Here is a 22,701-nt window from a genome sequence, read left to right on the forward strand (position 1 = left end):
CACTTATTCATGTACACATTTTAAAGCAAGTATAATTTAATGTAAAGGTGGGAATTTTAAACAATCTCACGAGCGGAGTACACCTTTAAAAAGACAAACGCAGGAGGAATATGAGAATATGACGTGACGTCAGGCGTCGTCCTTAAATATTTAGCATGGGTACTGCAAAGCCTTTCTTGAGAACTTTGGAAGAGACAAACCTGGACAGAAAGCGCGATCGCTTTGAAATGACGCTTTGCGGCAATGCGTTGGAAACTTGTGAGGAACGGCGCCTTTCAGCCCGGGATATTAGATTTCCAGAGTGGATTATGTTTAGTGGAATGATGTATCTTGCCAAACCGCTGCTGTATCTGGCATATTACATGCTGTAGTAGGTCAGAATCAGAGCAGATTCAAAAGTACGGAACCATGAGAAAGGATGCACAATTATATTCTTCCTCCACGCGCGGTGGAGAAATGTAAAATATAAAGTAAAAAAGCCGCTGAAATGTACATATTTGTCGCGACGGAACTTGAAATTAGAAAACTGTACAAAACCTGGACTATTTCAGCAAACGTTTGTGTTTGGAAATGTTTATTCTAGCTGGGCTGATGAGGTTCCAGCTTGGCGTTAATGGTGGTGTGATCGGAGTCTCCTGGCGGTCTTGATGGGGAGCTTGGCGCAGCACCTACACCGCGGAAACGCACAAATCAAAGAGAAACTCAAAGCGAAAAACATGCCGCCTTTTACCCCATGGAGACATGGCATATAGGGTGCTTTCCAGCCGAATCGTGTCATCTTCAAATAAGTTAAGCAGGAGATTTATTTTTATATTCACACTTTCGTTGTCATTCACATATCTATGCTACAGCGTACTTTTCTGTTCTGGTACAATCATGCCCAACCAGCGCTTTGAGGAGCACCGCTGCATCCGCACGAAGAACGCAGGGAGCAAAAAGCTGCTACAGAAATCGCCGTTCTGCTCCCTCTCTGAGGACACGAAAGTTCGCTTGGACGAGGCAGCAGACGTGGGTCTTTCGCGTCAGGGAACAAGTTTTTCTCGTAACCAAAGCGAACATTTAGCCATCCAGACTGTGCACGCGCGGAGCATGGACACAGCGCATTTTAAACTAGGCAACAACTCAAATGCGCAAAAATATGGAAACAAAAAATTACCAAACGCGCTGATCGTCGGCGTTAAGAAAGGAGGTACTAGGGCGGTGTTGGAGTTCATTCGCATTCACCCAGATGTGCGTGCAGTCGGAACGGAGCCGCACTTCTTTGACAGAAATTACGACAAAGGCTTGGACTGGTACAGGTAAGAGTTTTCTTGAAGACTTGTAACGTATTTACATGACAACCCGTCCCAGTGCACAACTGTTGTCTACATATCACAATGACACTGGCGAGCGGAACCTCCACCTAAACTTCATAAGATGTCAAACTACCGAATTATCGTCTTAAGTGTTTTGTTGACCCATCCAATACTGGCAAGTTCAGTTTCACCACTTCACTTGGTAGAAGCATTTGGTATTTTTGTATCGTTCTGTCAGTGTTTAAGCAATTACATTATTGACTTTTCCAGTATTTTAAAGAAAATGCCTTTTGCACAGATGTAATACTGATGATTCTAAAGGAAAACACGATTGCTTACATATACATTTACCGTACGTGTACAAATAAAAATATAAATTTCTAGATATATTAAAAAATTGCCGTCAAAATCATATTTCAAACGTAGCGCACCTTTGATGTGACACAAACTGATTGCAGCGTTAGGAAGGAAAAATTCCCCACACTGCACACACTCCCCACACCGCACACATTCCCCACACTGCACACACTCCCCACACACTGCACCTACTCACTCCCCACACCGCACACATTCCCCTCACTGCACACACTCCCCACACCGCACACATTCCCCTCACTGCACACACTCCCCACACCGCACACATTCCCCTCACCGCACACACTCCCCACACCGCACACATTCCCCACACTGCACACACTCCCCACACACTGCACCCACTCACTCCCCACACCGCACACACTTCCCACACTGCACACACTCCCCACACTGCACCCACACACTCCCCACACTGCACACACTCCTCACCACAACTATACCCCGATGTTTTATTTTTTGGCTGAAAGTAAAGTTTCATTAAACCATTGCCAAGGAGGAACGTGTGCCTCATGCTGAGTAGGGCCTCCTCTCTGAACCGGGAAGTTCTTTTTCCTTCTTTATGAAGGGCTGCAATTCAGAGACACCTTTGGGAGCCATTGGGCTGAGATGTAAGTAGCGCAGGGGTGGGAGTCTGTGGGACACCGGCGTAGACCTCTCACTAGCCTGCCGCCATCAGTTCAGGGCTCAGCCATTATGCCCACGCCACCTCCCTGCCGAGACGCAGCACCAGAGAGGGCTGACGATCACTCAGACGCCGACAGCGAGAACCTGTGCAAGTCTGCAGGACGCCCTGGGGCGAAAGGAGCAGGCTGGTCGTTAGACGGTGGACACAAGTGCTGACGGCCTCCAACACGAACACACTTCGTAGCGTCCCAGTTCATATATGGGGTCGATCTGCTGACCCCTGGACTGTGATGCTTAAGATGAGACAGGCAGATCGATCACACACGGAGGCGTTTGGGGAGGAGGATGAAGCACAGGGGAGGGAGGAGGTGTGGAGGAGGAGGTGTGGAGGAGGGACAGGGCCTGACGGAACTCGGCCACGTCCTGCGGTGCCATGCAATTAAACACACAAACAAATGGCAGTCAAAGTAAGTGAAGCACACGTTTACTTCTTTATGAGTGTGTGCCAGGCTACGGTGCCGTCACGGAAACCATCACGTCAGGTCTAATAGAGCGAGGCAGTGGGACACATCTTGCCTGTTTCAATGACCACCACATCCCGTCACGGAAACCATCACGTCAGGTCTAATAGAGCGAGGCAGTGGGACACATCTTTCAATGACCACCACATCTGAGCTCAGATCTGCAAAGCAGGAAATAGACAGTGAGGTGCACATCAGCTGTGGGGTTCAGACTGCGTACAATGTAGACTGCCAACACCACAAGAGCCTGAATGCTGGCATTTTGCTTCAGTTTTGTGTGCACATCTTAAGTTACAAAGTGCTTTAGAGAATCTTTGCTTTTTTGACACACACTTACCACTTACAAACTCCTGTTTCACAAACACGCACACACGCACACCAACCCATCAATACTATTTGTGCACTGGTTAATTAAAATGCCACAGAGGGCAAGACGCTGAAATAGTTCCGCTAATCCTCCCTGAAAGCAATTTTGCTTTAAAGCCCACAGGTAATGAAAAGAGATGATTGGCTGATTAACTCAGAAGTTCCTTGGAAAGTTCCCATAACAATGCGTTTTAGACTCTCGTTATTCATTTTAGTTCAGACTTACTAATAACAGGGTCCATCCATTAAATTGGGTGAGCAATGTCCACACCGCTATTCATGAGCCTAAACCTGGAGCTATACTGTAACAATGTGTGAAATAATGAGATCCTCACAAACAGGGCTGAGGCCTTGGGTGGTGTGGCTGGTCTGGTTAATTGTTGAATTCTGTGAGCAGACGAGATGTTTTTCTCCCACTCCAACCAAAGCAGCTCAGGGGAGAACAAGACAAATTCTACACAGTGCATTAGTGCCTTTCCAGAACAGAAAAAGGCACCTGTTTGTTCATTTGTATGGTGCACATCTGTCTAGCCATTAGTGAAGCCTCCCACCGTGGAAAAAGTATTATGTGCAGCAAATCCACCAGCACTCACATGCAGACTCCCCAACACTCACCAACAGTTTCCCACTCACCAACAGACTCCCCAACACCCACCTGCAGACTCCCCCAAAATCAAATCAAATCAAATCAAAGTTTATTTGTATAGCGCTTTTCACAACACATGTTGTCACAAAGCGCTTTACAGGATTTAAAAGGTTAACAATACTATGGGTCCAGAACCCTAATGAGCAAGCCAAAGGCGACAGTGGCGAGGAAAAACTCCCTATGATGGTGGGGATTAGGAAGAAACCTCGGGAGAACCAAGACTCAAAAGGGAACCCATCCTCCATTGGGCGGCCCGTTAACACACAAATTACACAAAATACAGACAAATACACAAGTCACACACAAATCACACAATCAGACTAAGTAAAGGTAAAAATGAAAGTTCTGGGTTTTGATATTGTCACTGTAAATGTCTGTTGATGAACGCCAGGCTTTCATTCCATGTCGGAGCAGCGATGCTGGTATTGTAGGCTCCGACTGCAATGTTACTCTCCAGGTGAACCTCGGAGAAAAGATACGAGATGTAGTAACTATGTAACAGATTAATCAAAGGCCAAACTAAACAGATGAGTCTTTAATCGAGTTTTAAACATTGAGACTGTGTCTGAGTCCCGAATAGAGGCAGGAAGATTATTCCACAATTGTGTAGCTTTAAAAGAAAAGGCTCTTCCACCTGCTGTGATCTTTTTGATCCTACGAACAGTTAATAACCCTGCGTCCTGCGAGCGAAGTGAACGCGCTGGGTTCACTAAGATAGTCTGGAGCTAAGCCATGCAGCGTTTTATATGTTAATAAAAGTATTTTATAGTCAATACGGAATCTAATTGGCAGCCAGTGTAATGACGATAGTACGGGACTAATGTGATCAAACTTTTTAGTTTTTGTTAAAACTGGTGCTGCTGCGTCCTAAACCAGCTGGAGTTTGTTTATCGATTTACCAGAGCATCCAGCTAGGAGACTGTTGCAATAATCTAAACGAGAGGATATGAATGCATGGATTAGTTTTTCTGCATCACTAATATTTAATATGTTTCTAATTTTGGCAATGTTGCGCAAGTGAAAGAACGCTACCCTAGTTATATTATTAATATGTGTATCGAACGAGAGATCTGGGTCTATTGTGACGCCCAAGTTCTTTACCTCTGCGCTGGGGGTTATAGTAAAAGAATGTAGATTCAATGCTACATTATGTATCTTGTCTCTCGCAGCCCTAGACCCAACTATTATTAATTCTGTTTTATCGGGATTTAGTGCTGGAAAGTTACACGCCATCCAATGTTTTATCTCTTCTACACATTTCTCAATCTTACTGTTTGCGCCTAAATTCATCGGGTTTTGCCGATAAATATAGCTGAGTGTCGTCTGCGTAGGAATGGAAACTGATGTCATGCTTATGCATAATCTCGCCTAAGGGTAACATGTACAGTGTGAATAGAAGTGGTCCTAGGACTGTCCCTTGTGGGACACCATATTTAACCTGCACAGATTTAGAGGTTTTATTATTAAAAATAACTCACCTGCAGACTCCCCCAGCACTCACCAACAGACTCCCCAACACCCACCTGCAGACTCCAACATTCACCTGCAGACTCCCCCAAAACTCACCTGCAGACTCCCCCAACACTCACCAACAGACTCCCACAACACTCACCTGCAGACTCCCCAACACCCACCTGCAGGCTCCCCTACACTCACCAACAGACTCCCCCAACACTCACCTGCAGACTCCCCCAACACTCACCTGCAGACTCCCACTCACCAACAGACTCCCCAACACTCACCAACAGACTCCTACTCACCAACAGACTCCCCAACACTCACCAACAGACTCCCACTCACCAACAGACTCCCCAACACACCAACAGACTCCTACTCACCAACAGACTCCCCAACACTCACCAACAGTTTCCCACTCACCAACAGACTCCCACTCACAAACAGACTCCCCCAACACCCACCTGCAGACTCCCCCAACACCCACCTGCAGGCTCCCCAACACTCACCAACAGACTCCCCCAACACCCACCTGCAGGCTCCCCAACACTCACCAACAGACTCCCCCAACACCCACCCCACCTGCAGGCTCCCCAACACTCACCAACAGACTCCCCCAACACTCACCTGCAGACTCCCCCAACACCCATCTGTAGACTCCCCCAACACCCACCTGCAGGCTCCCCAACACTCACCAACAGACTCCCCCAGTGCTCACGAGTCAAGCAGACTCCCTCAATGTTCACCAGCAGATTCCCTCAACACTCACCAGCAGACTCCCTCAACACTCACGATTCCGCCAGCTCCATGTTCCACTGGATCATAAAATCACACAAATACGCTACACACCATCCAGACCTAAAAGGGCACATCGGCTCTATTGATTTTTTGACTGTAGCCACAAGCGCCTTCAAGTACATTTCCGGAAAAGGGCTCAAACTGTGAGAGAAGGCTTTTAACATTTGTCGCTGCACCAAATTTCTTCCTGGTTCTCTATTAATTGGCTTGGGGGAGTAGGCAGGGGGGAACCGGTGCAGTCAGAGGGCTCGACGAGGACAGAAACTTGCACAAAGCTCATTTAGCAGAGAAAGCTAGCCATTCCTTCATGAGCACACGAGTCTGCCTGCCGCCATCACTAATGGGAATTCTTCATCCCCGTAGAACCTTGAGTGCTGGAGAACTTACTGTAACATTAATTATCAGCCCAACTCTCCTCCGTGTCCCCCAGGAAGGAGACAGAGTGCTGGGATATTTCAATATGGTGGGTTTTAGCTTAAATTACTCATTAGGGTTGAGTGGCACGGGCGGAAGCTGAACGTAAACAGGATCCACTCCCAGTCTCACGTTTTCCAGTCTATTATGGTTTGGAGTGGATTATTGATGTGAGTTTCCCTAAAGGTAGGACACTTAAGAACATGTGGCATGCGCTTGTGTTCACCGACACTGACGGCAGTGTCACAAAGAGGTTACTGCAGCGCTAACAGCAAAGTCACCATGAGGACCGCTAGTGTTCACGGTGATAAACGTGAATGTGCTTTTAATACTGTAGCTGTGAGACATCCTACATGTGGTATGCAGATCGTTATCGTGCTATCTACACATACAGTGCACCTGTCAGCACCATGCTGTGTTAAGGAGCTGTGTTAAGGAGCCCAGGGTCCCTGCAGCCCAGGCAGCAGATAGAGTGCAGCCATTAACACTCAGATTTTCGTGCTTTAAGGCAGCCGGCCAACCATTTACATTTCTGCCTCACGAGGAGCGAAGCCAGACTGCATCTCATTACTCCACACTAATGTTCCCATTATTTCCTGCAGTTCTGCAATCAGCTTTTTAAAGCAAGAGTGGAAGGAAGAGGAAGACTCCTCCCCCCCCCCCCCCCCCCCCCCCCCCGAAGACATAAGCAGAGTGAGAAGTTCAGCAAAACCGACACGTCAAGAATGAGCGTGCTATTTATATAGCTCGCCACCTTATGAAAAAAATTGCAACATGGGCAGCCACCCACATTTAATTAATCTGAAACACTGACACAATTAACTGAAATGCACCCTGGGAAGTGAGCAGGCCTCTGGGCCCAGATGCAGGAGGCTGTCCTAATAGCTTTGTCATTGTTGTCATTTTTGGCTGACTGGAGCCATTCCTCAGAAAATAAAAACAAATTCTCAGGCTCTCTTCTCCTGCACATATCTGATGAAGCAAGGGAATGCACGTCTTCAAATGAGAGGATCTCTTCTAGGAGACAATAGCATTGATACACAATCAAAATAACCATAATTTAAATTCTGTGAAAATAAAATGATAGAAGCAAAGAAGTCATTAATGGTGTTGCACAGTTTATGGAGGGTTGTTAAAGACAAAAGAAGAATGTAAATGTGTCCCTAAAGCTAACAGAACTGCTTTATCACCTTCAGCTGTTTCACTGAGATACACATTTAAAGACACTATTTATTTTGGTTTGGACTTCATTCAAAATTAAAGCTTAATTATCTTAACCATGTTTTTGACCAAAATGTACCTTCAGACATCTAAGCACCCGGCACTAATCACAAGCGGGTTTTGAGCTTTCGTCAAACAGGAATTGATAGCATGTAATACAATAAAGGAAAAGTTACCACGAGTTGATCAAAAACAGCACATTATGAAGATTTTTCACCCCATTTACCCCCAACATGAGCCATATTTTCAGTTCCATTGTCCTATCATTGTTAAAATAAAATGAAATTAAATGTTAAAATAAAGTCTAATTGAAATTTTAGGGGAAAATAAATTTTAATACTGTATTGATATATTCATATTAATATATTAACTACATTCTATAAATATTTTCCTGTGGCAGTGGTCATGAACCTCAGCGTGTCCCAAAGAGGTTCTTCATCACATGATTAGCCCCTCTATAAGAAATAATGCTAGTTTTGACAGTACAGGATTAGGACATTACTCACACATTAATAACTTTGCAGTGCACTGCGTCCAGACACTACACTGTATTGTAAACAGAGCTGATGATTTAAGTTCCTCTATGTGCTCTATTTCCTACACAGGCAAAGCCAGGCAGGTTTATTTATGCTGCTCATTTCATGCTCAAGACATTTCAAGGTGCTGTATAAAAAGACAACTGTATACTGTATAATGTAAGTCTGTGTTGAAAGAGCTGAACAGAGTCCTCCGTCCTGTGCGAGTCCTCCGCCCTTTGAGTCCTCCGCCCTATGAGTCCTCCGCCCTACAAGTCTTCCGCCCTACGAGTCCTCCACCCTACGCGTCCTCCGCCCTACGAGTCCTCCGCCCTATGAGTCCTCCGCCCTACGAGTCCTCCGCCCTACGAGTCTTCCGCCCTACGAGTCCTCCGCCCTACGAGTCCTCCGCCCTTTGAGTCCTCCGCCCTACGAGTCCTTCGGCCTACGAGTCCTCCGCCCTATGAGTCCTCTACCCTATGAGTCCTCCACCCTATGAGTCCTCCACCCTATGAGTCCTCCGCCCTACGAGTCCTTCGGCCTACGAGTCCTCCGCCCTACGAGTCCTCCGCCCTATGAGTCCTCCGCCCTACGAGTCCTTCGCCCTATGAGTCCTCCACCCTACGAGTCCTCCGCCCTATGAGTCCTCTACCCTATGAGTCCTCCACCCTATGAGTCCTCCGCCCTGGGAGTCTCACACCCTTCTTTCTCTCCTCCCTATTTTTCGAACAGACATCACCTCTGAGCCTCACCTCTCAGGGGCCAAGTAACCGAGACCAAAAATATCCAGAGACGCAGAGACACAAATGAGTTTGCGGATTGACAAGTCTGGGACCCTTCATCTTTTTATAGTCTCTGCTGAGGAGGAGTCTCTCTGAGTAAATAGCCATGAAATCTGGCAGTGGCGGCGTGCTCTCTTTCTCCTCCCTGAGCCTGGGCTGCAGCTTCAGAGCTAAATGTGCTGCTGTGAAGTGCAAGAGAAAATGATCTCTCAGTTTGTCTGGCCGTTAAAGCCATGCGCAGTCTGTTCTGGAGCAGGCAGCGATCTAATTGCCTTTCTGTATATCTGCAAAGATCAATGATGCCAACAGACCTCACTGTTTGCTTTCATATGTTTCAATTAAAATGTAATCCATACAATAAAACACTGTGCTGGCTGGAGGGGGCGGAGGGACTTATGAAAACAGCTTGCAATAACACTGTCTATTAAATCAGTCCACAAGGTCACTGATGTAAATCTGTCGTTTTAAAAACGAGAGCTTTGGAGCAGGTCTGCTTAGAGAACTAATTCATATTCTCATACCGTTGACATTTGCAGTGGTAGTAGTACTGTAGTTTACTTCAGATTGGTGTTGTAGCGGCTGCCTGAATGACTCTCGGATGCTCTCACTAGACCTACTCTGTGGCTTAGTGGCTGGTGATTAATGGTCATCCTCCCTGAAGAAAATGTGAGTGAATGAAATATTAATGAGCTAATGCAGTCCAGAGGAGCCAGAATTAAGTCATTTCTGCTTATCAGGCACAGGGAGTGTGGGTTGCAATTAGGAATTAGTGTGACCACTGGCTCAGGAATTATTTGAGACCTTATTTACCGGTGCTTTTTCCCCAGGTACTGAAGAAATCGCTTCTCTATGATTTGCCACTTCAGGTTTCAGCTCATGTTTCAGACAGGCTTGAGCACAGTTGTATATTTAATGACTGTATACTTAACGATCGTATACTTAAGTTGTATACTTATTGAGGTACTACTCAATACCAAATTCATAATTATTTCAGTGTTCCATTTCAAACAGCATTGTAAACAAATTAATCTGTGCATTCCTTGACCATCATATGTATAAATTGTTAATTAAATATAAGCAAATACATGGCCAGTGCAGTTTATTTGTGTAACACCTGTCATGTGACTGAGCGGTTGGCACTAACAGCAAAATCTCCAGTTTTATGCAATACATGTATTATTCATTAGACAATGAAGCACACTGTCCAAATATTGGGGATTTATATATTGGGGATCAAATATTGGGGATTTAAATATTGGGGATTCTGTTGCCCATCAATGCATTTGATGTAAACAGTACATTAGAAACACGGCCGATGTTGGTTTAATCCCTGTGAAACTTGGTCCTTTGCACAAGGAGACAGTTGTGTTCTTGAGTTCAGTTTCAGGGAAAGTGAGCATGCTCTCAGCGCAGAGGGCACCGTCAAAGTCTCCCAGCAGCTCTGCCATCTACCCATGACTGATGGCGTCCAGCGTAAAGAGTAGTCAGCTCGTTGGCGACGTAAACATTACTGTCTACACCTCCACCTCCTGGAAATGACAGTGAGGGCCTGATTCATTATGTAGGACCTGTCATCGCCGTATCGTTAGCGCTTCTAAGGGACTAAAGCTAATGCAGCATTGCTGAGCTAAGTAGCAGGTGCGTTATACAAACATGCCAAGGTTAAGCGTAGCACCTCTGGGCTTGAGACAGTAAATTTCCATGGAGCTTCCTGTGCAGACACCAGACGGATCCAAGCAAGCGCCGGTCAGCAGTCATACGTACATTGCTTAAAATGACTTCACTGAGGAGTGTATTAACAAGCAAAGTGCAAACACCCTTCCAACTCGGCTTGGGAGACTTCATATAGAAGGTGGACAAAGCATTTTGGGGGTGGAGGGGGGTACAAGTCGGGGGGCGGGGGGGGGGGGGGGGGGGGGGTAGAGATGCCTGAGCAAACGCAAAGTGAAGATTACAGGAATACACTTTACTCCCATAGCAGCTTAAACGGCACTGGAAGGAGTGCTTCAGGTCAGCTTCTATTGATTGCACATCCACAGCTGACCTTTCCCTCAGACTTTGCTAAGCTTTTTCTTCAGTAGATGCATCTGGTCTTGCACTGATGCAACCTCCAATTTACAGGGAGTTGGAGAAGAAAAAACGCAAAAAGATTTAACAGCACATTTCACTGCTTTGCATCAAATGCACAAAGCAATCTTCCCATCAGAGTCAGCGGCACTGAATATAACCCTGGTTAGGGTGCTGAGAAACTCCAAACAGTGTGAGAATATGTATTATTCACAGGCAATAGTTCTTTCAGCACCAAGGCAAACCCTGAGTGGGCCATTCACATTACTTTGATATAGGAATGAACTATAAAACATCAAAACATGCAAGTCAAATCTCTATTGTACACTGGGGTTGTGATGGATGACCTCACCTGGCAGCTACAAGGTACTCATAGCAGAAGCAGTTAAAGGCACCAGAGTGCTTGGATCCATGGGAGACAGACTCCATATTAGAGAAAACATAGTAACGTGTTCAATTCAACCATTCAATACATAAAGCTAAACTAATAACATGTTAAGACCCCCCCAATCTGCATGGTTTACCTGTTAACAGATGTGGGGGAGAGGGGGGTTGGTGGTGTTATCTTATTTACGGTGTCACTGTAAATACATACACATCAAATACATGTATGTATATGTACCATTATTGTACAGATGTATAATTTTTAAAGGTGAAAGTTTGTGAGTTTGTCAATTGGTGCAGATTTCTAAAATATGATCTGGTCCTCCATATAAATCACACAAATCAATACATGCATAAATATAAATAAATAAAGACTTATAATGTCTTATAATACACACACACATACACACACACACACAACATTTCACACTCACACTGTCATTGCTGAAAATATGGTTTAAACAAGGTCACTGATGAAAGCAGTATGTGAACATATAGGAAAATTACTTCTTTAACAGACAATGATTGGAGCAAAACATTCCAATCAATTCGGGTGCTTCTCTGACCTTTAGAAGACGCACCATTTTCCTCAGCTGCTCTTCACAACAGAACTCAGCTGTATGTGGTAAATTCTGCACAGTAGTCCAATCAAAAGAGATTCTGTGTGACCTCAGAAGAACACATTGTAATAAAGCTGGAGGAATTGCAGAAGGATTTCTAATGACATGGGCAATCAACGCTCTGCACATTGGTTGAGGAAGGAGATTCAGCGCTGCTAGGTGTAGGTGTAGAGCAGTGCACAGCCTTGTTGCAGGAGTGAGGAGTGCAGGATGAAGGTTCTGAGTGTGAGAGCTGAGGGTGTGGAGGTTCCCACCGCCCTTGATCTTCTCTGTGTTTGTGAGTTGGCCATTCGATTAACGAGGGTGATGTTCAGTGGGAGCAAATTACCGCTCTCCACACACCACTGCTGCACATCCCTGGTCTGCTAAAGCCCCCCTAGATATTCCATATCACTTCCTGAAGCAGCGTTCTGCAGACCCAAGAAGCAAAGCTGAATGTTTTTAGTAAATGAACATCACATGGAAGACACTCCCACAATCAGCTGACGGAACATGATGGTGGGAGGCCCGGGGGTGTGGGACCGCTGTGGTGTGGGACTGCTGTGGTGTGGGAGGACTGTGGTTTGGAACTACTGTGGTGTGGGACTGCTGTGGTGTGGGAGGACTGTGGTGTGGGAGGACTGTGGTTTGGAACTACTGTGGTGTGGGAGGACTGTGGTGTGGGAGGACTGTGGTTTGGAACTACTGTAGTGTGGGAGGACTGTGGTGTGTGACTACTGTGGTGTGGGACTGCTGTGGTGTGGGACCGCTGTGGTGTGGGAGGACTGTGGTGTGGGAGGACTGTGGTGTGGGACCGCTGTGGTGTGGGACTGCTGTGGTGTGGGACCGCTGTGGTGTGGGACCGCTGTGGTGTGGGACCGCTGTGGTGTGGGAGGACTGTGGTGTGGGACTACTGTGGTGTGGGACTACTGTGGTGTGGGACCGCTGTGGTGTGGGAGGACTGTGGTGTGGGACTACTGTGGTGTGGGACCGCTGTGGTGTGGGACTGCTGTGGTGTGGGAGGACTGTGGTTTGGAACTACTGTAGTGTGGGAGGACTGTGGTGTGTGACTACTGTGGTGTGGGAGGACTGTGGTGTGGGACCGCTGTGGTGTGGGACTGCTGTGGTTTGCGATTGCTGTGGTATGGGACTGCTGTGGTTTGTGATTGCTGTGGTGTGGGACTGCTTTGGCTGCTCCAGTGTCTACAATCACTGAGGGGCCAGTGAACTCCTAGCTGCATGAGGAGGGCCGTGTTTCAGGGCATGGCTTTATCTAAAGCTCACAAGAAGTTGCTTCACGAAGGATATTACAAAACAGAATGAAATCAGCTAAAGCACTAGTAATCCTGTATTTTAAAGCAGCCCAATCAAAGACCCGACATAATGAATGTCTGCTTGTTTATGACATCCCCATGGTACACATACATTAGCTTCATTAGTTTTTGTATACAGATTTATGGCAACATGTCTCCAACTTCATGGGCTGGACTGAAATAAAGCTATAGGATGGTTGGAATGATGCTGCATACAGAGAATTCTAGTACATGTAAACATTTTCTTGCTTTTCTGTCAATTGCTGTATTTTAAACATTTATTCAGTAAATATACAGTCACATTGTGGTCCTGCTGTGTTGTTGGTAAAGCCATAAACGCCAATTAAGGTAATTACAGCAGGGTTGAGAAGCTTTTTCTTGTAACATATCTACTCTCATTAAATGCCCTTTCATGGTCCTTTACGTCATATGGAGTGAGGGTTCAGTTGTCAAAGTGCTGTGTGAATGTATTGTGGTTTTTTGTTACAATCTCCACAAGAGCTTGTAGAAACATTTATCCCAGGGCTAATGGAGAGGCTAAACATACTATATATCTCAGCATGTGGAAGCCCTGCTTGATTACAAATGCTACCTGACCCAGCACACGTGACCCAGGTGTGTCATGGGTGAGTGCGTGGATCATGTGCTCATTTATGTTTATGAGTTTATGAGGACTCACCGTTAACTCCCCACACCCAAACACCACCCCTCAAACACCACACCCCTCCAACCCCCCTCCACCCCCCCATAACAATATGTCTGTTTGAACATATTGAACATGAGCAGTGTGAACTCTCCACATAACCACTTGTGCTCACTTACATTAAGCTAATCTCTATTAGCCAGACTGCAGTACATGCCACTATGGGGAGACATCAGGATGTATGATGAGTGTACAATGCAGTGAAGTTGAGGGCAATGGTGAATCTCTGGTCCAGCAATCACGTCCTAATGCCTCAGTGCCTTAGCATGGAGCACAGCATAAATTATATGCCCATTTTACAGTTAACATGGATTAATTATTAAATCATGATTATAATGCAGATTAATTATTAAATCATAACTATGACAAATCATTTAAGGCATGAGGCTTCTTGGATCAAATGTGGTCTGGTTGGTAAATGTACTGGATGGTCATTACAGTCTAGTGTGAGATAAAGCTCTTAAAGAAATGGCGCCAGTGTTTAGTGGAGGTAGCTTCTTCCCATCCCATGGACGGTACGACCATGCACACTCCCCACACAACACCCCCCCCCCCCCCCCCCCCCCCACACACACACCCCTTCCCCACGACTCAGACAGCAGCACAGTCGACTTTCTCCACTGGTGTATTTATTTTTCAGTACTCAGAGATGCTAACTCAAGATCCAGTGCACTTCTGACATATTTTGGAAGACTTGTGAGTCCACTTTACCTTAACTGACTCATAACATGAGTCATGACTTCAAACTCATGAAATTCAGGTGTGAGAGAGAAAAACAAAAATCTATTCTGAATAAAACTTGTTTTCCATCTCATTTTATATGAGCACTAACCCAGACACACCTGTGAGACTCGGGACTTGACTCAGATGTAAATCCCAATGACTTGAGAGACTTACTTACTGTATGTATGTATTAACACAGACAGAACTATATTACATAACAGATTAATACGAAGAAACTAATGAGTGATTTAACGATGCTAATTCAAATGTTAACAGTGTTAGTGTAAATTACTCATCATGAACTGTTGCACAGCGTGTGAATTCCAGGTAATCAAGGCATTTGTAATGTGTAATGTGTACCTAATCAAGGCATTTGTAATGTGTAATGTGTACCTAATCAAGGCATTTGTAAGGTGTGTGGTGTTAATACCCACACAGTCTTTGTTTATTCATTCATGATATCAAATGTACATTATAATAAAAAAAAATTACTATAAAAGTGGAGCAAAGTCTTTTCTTTGCTAATATATTTATAAAAATTAGTGTCAGTGCCAGTTCTTTTCAGTTAATTTATTGTAGTTTTGGCATTCGTGTGGTTTTTGGTCCAATACCTTGATCCTAAACCTTGCTGAGAAATTCTTGAGAAGTAATAATAAGAAATACATACTTTTTTCATACCTTTGAAAAGTGTAAATGGTCAAATTCAACATCATTCTTTTTATTATTCATGATTTCTATGATTACCATTTGTGATGTGCTTGTAGAGACAACACTATGTTATTCACTACTTTAGTTGCGGGCACAAACAAATTATAAACTCATCAAGAATCAGTGCTTAATTAAATGAATTAACAAACCGTATGTCCCTAGGAAAGAAGCATGCTGCTGTCACATCTGTATAGATTAGCTGATTTCTACAATTATAGTGGCAAAGGGTAATATATCCCCTAATGAGTACTGAGTCAACGTATTCTAATGGAGATAATATATTATGAATATAGGAGTTAAGGAGATAATATATTGTGAATATAGGAGTTAAGGAGATAATATATTATGATTATAGGAGATAATGATATAATATAATATGAAGGACAAATCAACTACTGCAACATTATAAAGGTGCCATGATTCCCTGCTTTTTATAGACTGATTTATAGACTGTGTTTTGTAGATCGGTTTACAGACTATGTTTTATAGACTGATTTATAAACTGTGTTTTATAGACATATTTATAGACTATGTTTTGTAGACTGACTCATCAGTTAAAGCTGAGTAATTTATCCTTATATATATTAATACATTAGTTATTAACTATTAATTAATATTATTATATTATTTCATTTACTTAGTAATTAGTTATTAGTAAATTCATTTTGTATGTGTGACGGGCAGGTGTGAACAACAAAAAAGAAGCGATCACGCCAAGTCTCAGGGAAAAAGGATGGTTTAATATAAAGTGTGCAAACCTAAAACCCGTGCAATAGATCCAAATTAAGGATATAATGACCAGCGGTCAACTGGTACGACGACAAGACATATATAGACAGACAAACGACCATCAGGTGGGAACGGATCACGGGCTCGGCCCACCTGAGGGGCGTACACGACATCACAAAACAACAACAACACAGCCGCTGTGGACGGAGGCGACCGGTAGGGGGCCGCCTCACCGTGACAGTATGGAGTGATTTTTGTTTCAATAGTTCCACAGAAGCAAAAATAAATCCAAGAGCAGAAAGTATATGTTATGAATGCAAAACAGAAAAAAATATATCAAAAGTATATTTTTAAAATATAATTGGTTATACTTATTTTCTTATACTTATAAACTTATTTTCGTTTGCATTTTGACAAGTTTTTGGTTCCATTGTTTTTGTTTTTTTGGATTTTCCCAGTAAGGTTTTTTGCTTCTGAAATCTCTCTTTGCTTCTGCTTCGTTTTTTGCTTCTGACTTTTGGAACACATTTCACGTGTGGGAGGGTCTTAGATGAAGGCGTTCGTCTGCAATCTCCATTGGTCACTGATTCCAGACTGACATGCTGCTGTGAAACAGAACCCTTGCGTTCCACCATGTTTGAAAACGCTGGGAAGCTGGTGGGGTGGGCGTGGCTTGGTCCCAGAGGCGGTCTCAGAGCTCTGTGTCAGTCTGGAATCAGTGACCAATGGAGATTGCAGAGGAACGCCTTCATCTACTTTTAACTCAACTGCTTGATTTTCACATTAAACAATACTACATGAACTTCTTTCTACTTTTACTTATGGGAAGGATGTGTGCATATCCCCCAGAAGCAGCTGGATGTCAGAAGAGTGGTCATGTGTGTGTTCAACGAGTGTGAACATAACGCACAGTGTGAAGTATAAACACGACCTTGTCAGCAAGTCTCCTCCATTCCACAAGAACCTTCTGCGGTGTCTCCACACCAACCTCCACACCCGAAAAGAACAGGAGGGAGACAAGGACACGCAAATGGCTGACAATTAATGCTGCTGTACCTTTCAGATGTAATATCAGACTGTGGCCCAGTGTCATCCCTCATTACCTTAAGGTGGGAGACGCCACTGAAATAATGAACCAAGCAAGTCCTCAGATGAATTGGAATGTCGATCTCTATTAAGAGCAAGAGCACGGACTCTGTCCATCAGGAGTTCCCTTTCACTTAAGCTGTGAAGACACAGCCAGAGAAACGTGATCTCAGAAGGACTTCAGAAGTAATTGTCTAAGTGGAATTATCTGAGCACATTGGCCATTCCACAAAAGTCAGTAATTGTTTACTGCATAACTTGTTCATGAAAAGAAATTCAATTAGGAATTAATTGTCTTACAACCAACTTCAGAATTAGGCCATTATTTCCACAGTCAAAAGATAAACAGTTTGGAGCACTGTGCCTTGTGTAACGTTATGATAAGCTCATTTGTTTTTTAAATTAGGAATCACTAGTATTAATGTGCTGTGTATTTCCACATTACCCTATAAAGAGATACAAATCCTTTGGTGCGATTCTCTGTTCAACGTTCCCATCAGAATTACACCGCCAGTCAAACACAGTCTTCCTAAGAAAAGATACCTGGTAATAAATATGATTTTTTTTTTCTTTAACCAGCTAGCCAGAGCATGTGTGCATTGAGATGCTTGTACATCACTGAGTGTGACTCATTGCCTGATAATGAGCGAGACGGCAGGCTGTAAGAGTGAGGAACATTTTATCTAAAGGGGCAGGGCAAAAGAAAGGTAGGGTTAAGAGGAGATACAGGTAAAAACAGGAAACACAACTTACATGCTGTACAGTGGGATCTTATGTGAGCTACTGCTGATTTGCTTATTGGCTGTGACTGGGATCTGGTGTATTAAAAAACAGGTGCCCATGATAAGGCAGTTTTGCTGAACTCTGATTGGCCAACGCAGAGACAGCAAAGGACAGAAGTAGGAACTGGATTTCCTAAGCTATTGGAGTAACAGGTGGATCTGTGTCTGGTTCACTACAGGACAGCAATTAATCCCACTTGCTGCTTCAAGACTGATGAGCCAAGTTAGAGGGACACAGTGTGGTGATTGGCTGACTGGAGCAAAACGTCCCACCTCCCCTTTTTAATGTTAGAAATCCATGACTGCTGTAGAGAAAATGTGAGACTATTTTGAAGGATGCTGATTGGGCGTTTTCACACTCATGTTTGCCTGTGTGTGGCTGACGATTTCACTGTGTAGCTCAGTGAATGTGAACTTGTTGAACATTCATAGGTAGGACACTTCTTTAACTCAGCAAAAACAGCAGTAAATAATGCTCCAAGGTCATTGGTCCTGTTCCCAGCGAGCTCATATATACACGCCTATTCCAATACGTATGTTAGTTTCTGTAGATACGAGCATAAGCTGAAATGCAACATATGTGAGGTCATTGTGCCACATTTACCTTCACAGATATACAGAGGGTTGGTTATCTGAGTAAAGTGTATGACTAGCTTTAGTCTTCTAGGGATTCAAGGTATCCTCAAAAATCCTCACATATGGTACAGTGTAGTCCAAAACCAGGTTGAATTTCTTTCATTAGGCTGACAAACAGTATGACCAATACACTTCACATAGCAGCACAAAGACTTCAGTTCAGCGGTGCTTCAAGGGTGCATTTACGATGCAGGCGGAGAGAAAGAGACAAGGGAGGTTATGCTACTTTAATGTACCCTCCATCAACATAAAGTTATGATTGGTGGCATGTATTTAAACACACAATAAAGCTGTTTAGAGGAGAGGAGCACCTCCTTTCTGTGCAAGATTAATGGTTGCCTCTGGCCCTGAACTGGTAAGGCTAACCGAGACACCCTGGCCAACAGAACACTGTTCATAAATCAAGCTAAATGCATCGATATTTCTGGGACTATGAAGGTAACTTATAGTCATTCCTAACCCAGGAAAGCCCATTAAAAACTGGGAATGACTCACGGCTGATGGAAAAGTGAGGTTATTCCTTCACCCTGGCTTTCATTGCCATGAAACAGTCAATATAATATTAATCTGTACTATTCCGCTTTGCTAATAAGGCACCAGTTCTGTGATGTTTGCTTGTAGCTGACTATAGCATTAAAAAATCGGCTTGGGCAAAATCTACTTTGATTCAGTCACATAAAATAATTCATTTGTAAGTGCCTCTTACAAAAACAGCAACTATAAAAAGGAAAGAGCGGGAAACCCGCTGCAAATCTCCAACACCCACGTTAAACAGGGGCAGTGACATCTTTAATAGCAGGAATGGTGAAAACTGTGAGGTCATGATGGCTTCAACTGATTTCTGGATTATGGGGGGAAAAAAAACAGCTCCACCGCTTAGGTTACGTCCTGCTTGTAACCACACGTGGATTTGTTAGCAGAACCCACTGCGGTGGTTGTGGGGGCCTGAATCTTGTCCATTGGTCAGGACAGGTGTGGTAGGACCTGCCAGGACCGGCAGGTGTGGTTCTGGCAGCCAGGACTGGATTGAGGTGCTGCTCTCTGAGTGGGGCGACATTATTCTGTCCCCTCTCAATCACAGCGACCCAAACCAACGACGTGTGTGTGCTGGCGAGCGCTGATGAGGGTGGTTAGCTCTGCCCTCCGAGTGTGTCCAGCTTCCTCTGTGCCACAGCGAGAGGAGCAGCTAGTAAAGACGTGACCCTCCACTTCTCACATCTGGGAGGAAGCGCACACTCCCCTGAACCCTCCATGGTTGCAGTGTGTCATACGATATGAAGAAGTTACCTGACTGATGGCTGTGGACTGGCATATCAATGACATGAAGAGGTTAAGAAGAGATAGACATGCAAGATTAGAGTGGAGCGTCCCTACCCTGCGCAAAAGTGGTCTTAACACCTGCTGAAATTGCGATGCAAATGTGTCTATCTTGAGAATCTCTGTTTGCCAGAGGGGCGTGTAATCAAAAGTTAGGTTTCATTTTGTCATGCACAGCTAAGATCAGAACCTCCACTGTTGCTAATGCTAATGGCATCTTCAGGTATATCAATTTAATGTCCTAGTCGTCAAGATCTCAATGACGCGTTCATCCCCTCTTCTCTCCCTCTATGAGACGTTAGTCAATAAGCTCTCTGTCTGGTCTGACACTCGGTTTCCTCTGAGAATGCTGTGTTATTCTGTTAGTTCAGAAAGACACACTGACAGCGTACAAGAACATGTCCTGTTTGAATAAACAAGGACCACCAGTGCCCTGTCAGGGACTGCGCATGTGTGATGTGAAGCGCTGGGCGCACTGTAGCTCTGCTACACAGCCACAAAACTACCACGATCTTAAAGAGCAGAAAAGTCCAGCAGGGAACTGGCCACGGCGGACTGGATTTCTACCTATTTAGTTCACTGGTTCAAGTCAGAACAACTCTGAAGTTGGAGAATATGATGGTTTTTCTCCAGGAAAACTTGTGAAAATAATGACCTAATTCACGTGTCCCAGATTTCACAGAGCCAGTGCTGCGCTTGCGTAACGCAGGTGATGGTGATTTATGACCAGGAGGGCGGGATGTGGCGCAGATTTGATCATTTCCTCCTACCCGTCAGCATCAAACTCACTCGGGAGAGAAGAGATGGGAAATATTGGCTGAAAGTATTAAAAGCTTTGTGTGTGTGTGTGTGTGTGTGTGTGTGTGTGTGTGTGTGTGTGTGTGTGTGTGTGTGTGTGTGTGTGTGAGTGTGTGTGTGTGTGTGTGTGTGTGTGTGTGTGTGTGTGAGTTGTCATGGTGAGACCCACACCCACTTGGCCATTCCACATCCACTTTTTCTTTCTACTCAGTAAAACTCAGTAAAAAATATCACTGCTGTTGCCCCTACATCGGAAACTTTGGGCAGAATAACTGTTTGTTCGGGAGGTATTGTTATATATTTTGTAATGAAAATTACACAAGATAAGTAAATTAAATATGATGATAGTTTATGAGAAACCACTGACATGAGGTGTTTCATTGTGTTTATCTCAGCTGTATGAAAGTGTTAGATCCAACGTGCTAGATCCAATCTGTTTTAAGTTCCTCATTAAGAAGTGGTGTTTCACAGCTCTGTTTAAAACGCGAAGCACAATCTAAAGATGCATCTGAGGTAAATAATGTAATTAAAGTGTCCCTTCTCCTGCGCCGTGTGCTTCTGGGCTTTGTCCCGAGTATAGCCGTGTCTTTCACGCAGTCTTCTGTCTCTCCCTGTCCTTCCCCAGGGGCCTGATGCCGCGTACGCTGGACAGCCAGATCACCATGGAGAAAACCCCGAGCTACTTTGTGACGCGGGAGGCTCCGCCCCGCATCGCTAGCATGTCGCGGGAGACCAAGCTCATCGTGGTGGTGCGCAACCCCGTGACTCGCGCCATCTCCGACTACACACAGACGCTGTCCAAGAAGCCCGACATCCCCACCTTCGAGGAGCTGGTCTTCAAGAACCGCAGCCTGGGCGTGGTGGACACGTCCTGGAACGCCATTCGCATCGGGATGTACATCCTGCACCTGGAGAACTGGCTCCAGTACTTCCGCCTCTCGCAGATCCACTTCGTGAGCGGCGAGCGCCTCATCACGGATCCGGCCGGTGAGCTGGGACGCGTGCAGGACTTCCTGGGCCTCAAGCGCATCGTCACGGACAAACACTTCTACTTTAACAAGACCAAGGGCTTCCCCTGCCTGAAGAAGCCGGAGAGCAGCAGCCTGCCTCGCTGTCTGGGCAAGTCCAAGGGCAGGACGCATGTGCAGATCGACCGGGACGTCATCGAACAGCTGCAGGACTTCTATAGGCCTTTCAACATCAAGTTTTACGAAATGGTAGGACATGACTTCAGATGGGACTGATGCAGGTGTGTATGCGTGTGTGTGGGGGAGACAACTAGATGGAGAGGACATCACCCTGGGGAACCAGTCAGACTGTCTTCTCCCAGTGCGTGGACAGTTGTGGGGGGAATGAAAACGGAAAACCTCAAAGGACACCTTAAACTAATTGAGACCAAATGCTCTTAAGATATTAAAATAGCTTATAAGCTTACAGAAAGATTAAATGCAGGCATATTCCAAAGGTGATCAAACTGTAGCTTGAGAGCCTTTCACTTGAAATCCTTTAATACAGTTAGAATTGACACTGGCTCATTAAATCAAGAGAATAAGTGAGAAGCTGTCTTTTGGTGTGTTTGTCACGCACTGCACTGTGTCTGTTCACTGTCCGCCTGTTATCATTTAAAACACTAAAAATGTGTCAATCATGCGGATTTGGAATTTAACTCCCACGGCATACAGCAACTGCTGAGGTGTGTCATCACATTTCATTAAATGTGAAAGAAGAAAAGAAATTAAACACATCCCCCAGATGTTTAGCACTGACTCTTGAACATCAGCAACACTTCAGCACACGACCGTGGGCACCACGTTGACTTATCCGTGTGGGATCATAGTTTCAGG

General features: G+C 44.7%; 1 protein-coding gene across 1 annotated transcript; it reads left to right on the plus strand.

The window, feature by feature from the left end:
• Positions 1 to 106: 106 nt before the first annotated feature.
• hs3st2 (heparan sulfate (glucosamine) 3-O-sulfotransferase 2) lies at positions 107 to 22,296 on the plus strand. Its single transcript, XM_077009263.1, has 2 exons — positions 107 to 1,298; positions 21,483 to 22,296. The coding sequence occupies exons 1-2, from the start codon at positions 742 to 744 to the stop codon at positions 22,099 to 22,101; spliced, it is 1,176 nt and encodes a 391-aa protein (XP_076865378.1). The 5' UTR covers positions 107 to 741; the 3' UTR covers positions 22,102 to 22,296.
• Positions 22,297 to 22,701: the final 405 nt, after the last annotated feature.

This window comes from Brachyhypopomus gauderio, chromosome 6, assembly GCF_052324685.1.
Source record: "Brachyhypopomus gauderio isolate BG-103 chromosome 6, BGAUD_0.2, whole genome shotgun sequence".
Lineage (NCBI taxonomy): Eukaryota > Metazoa > Chordata > Actinopteri > Gymnotiformes > Hypopomidae > Brachyhypopomus > Brachyhypopomus gauderio.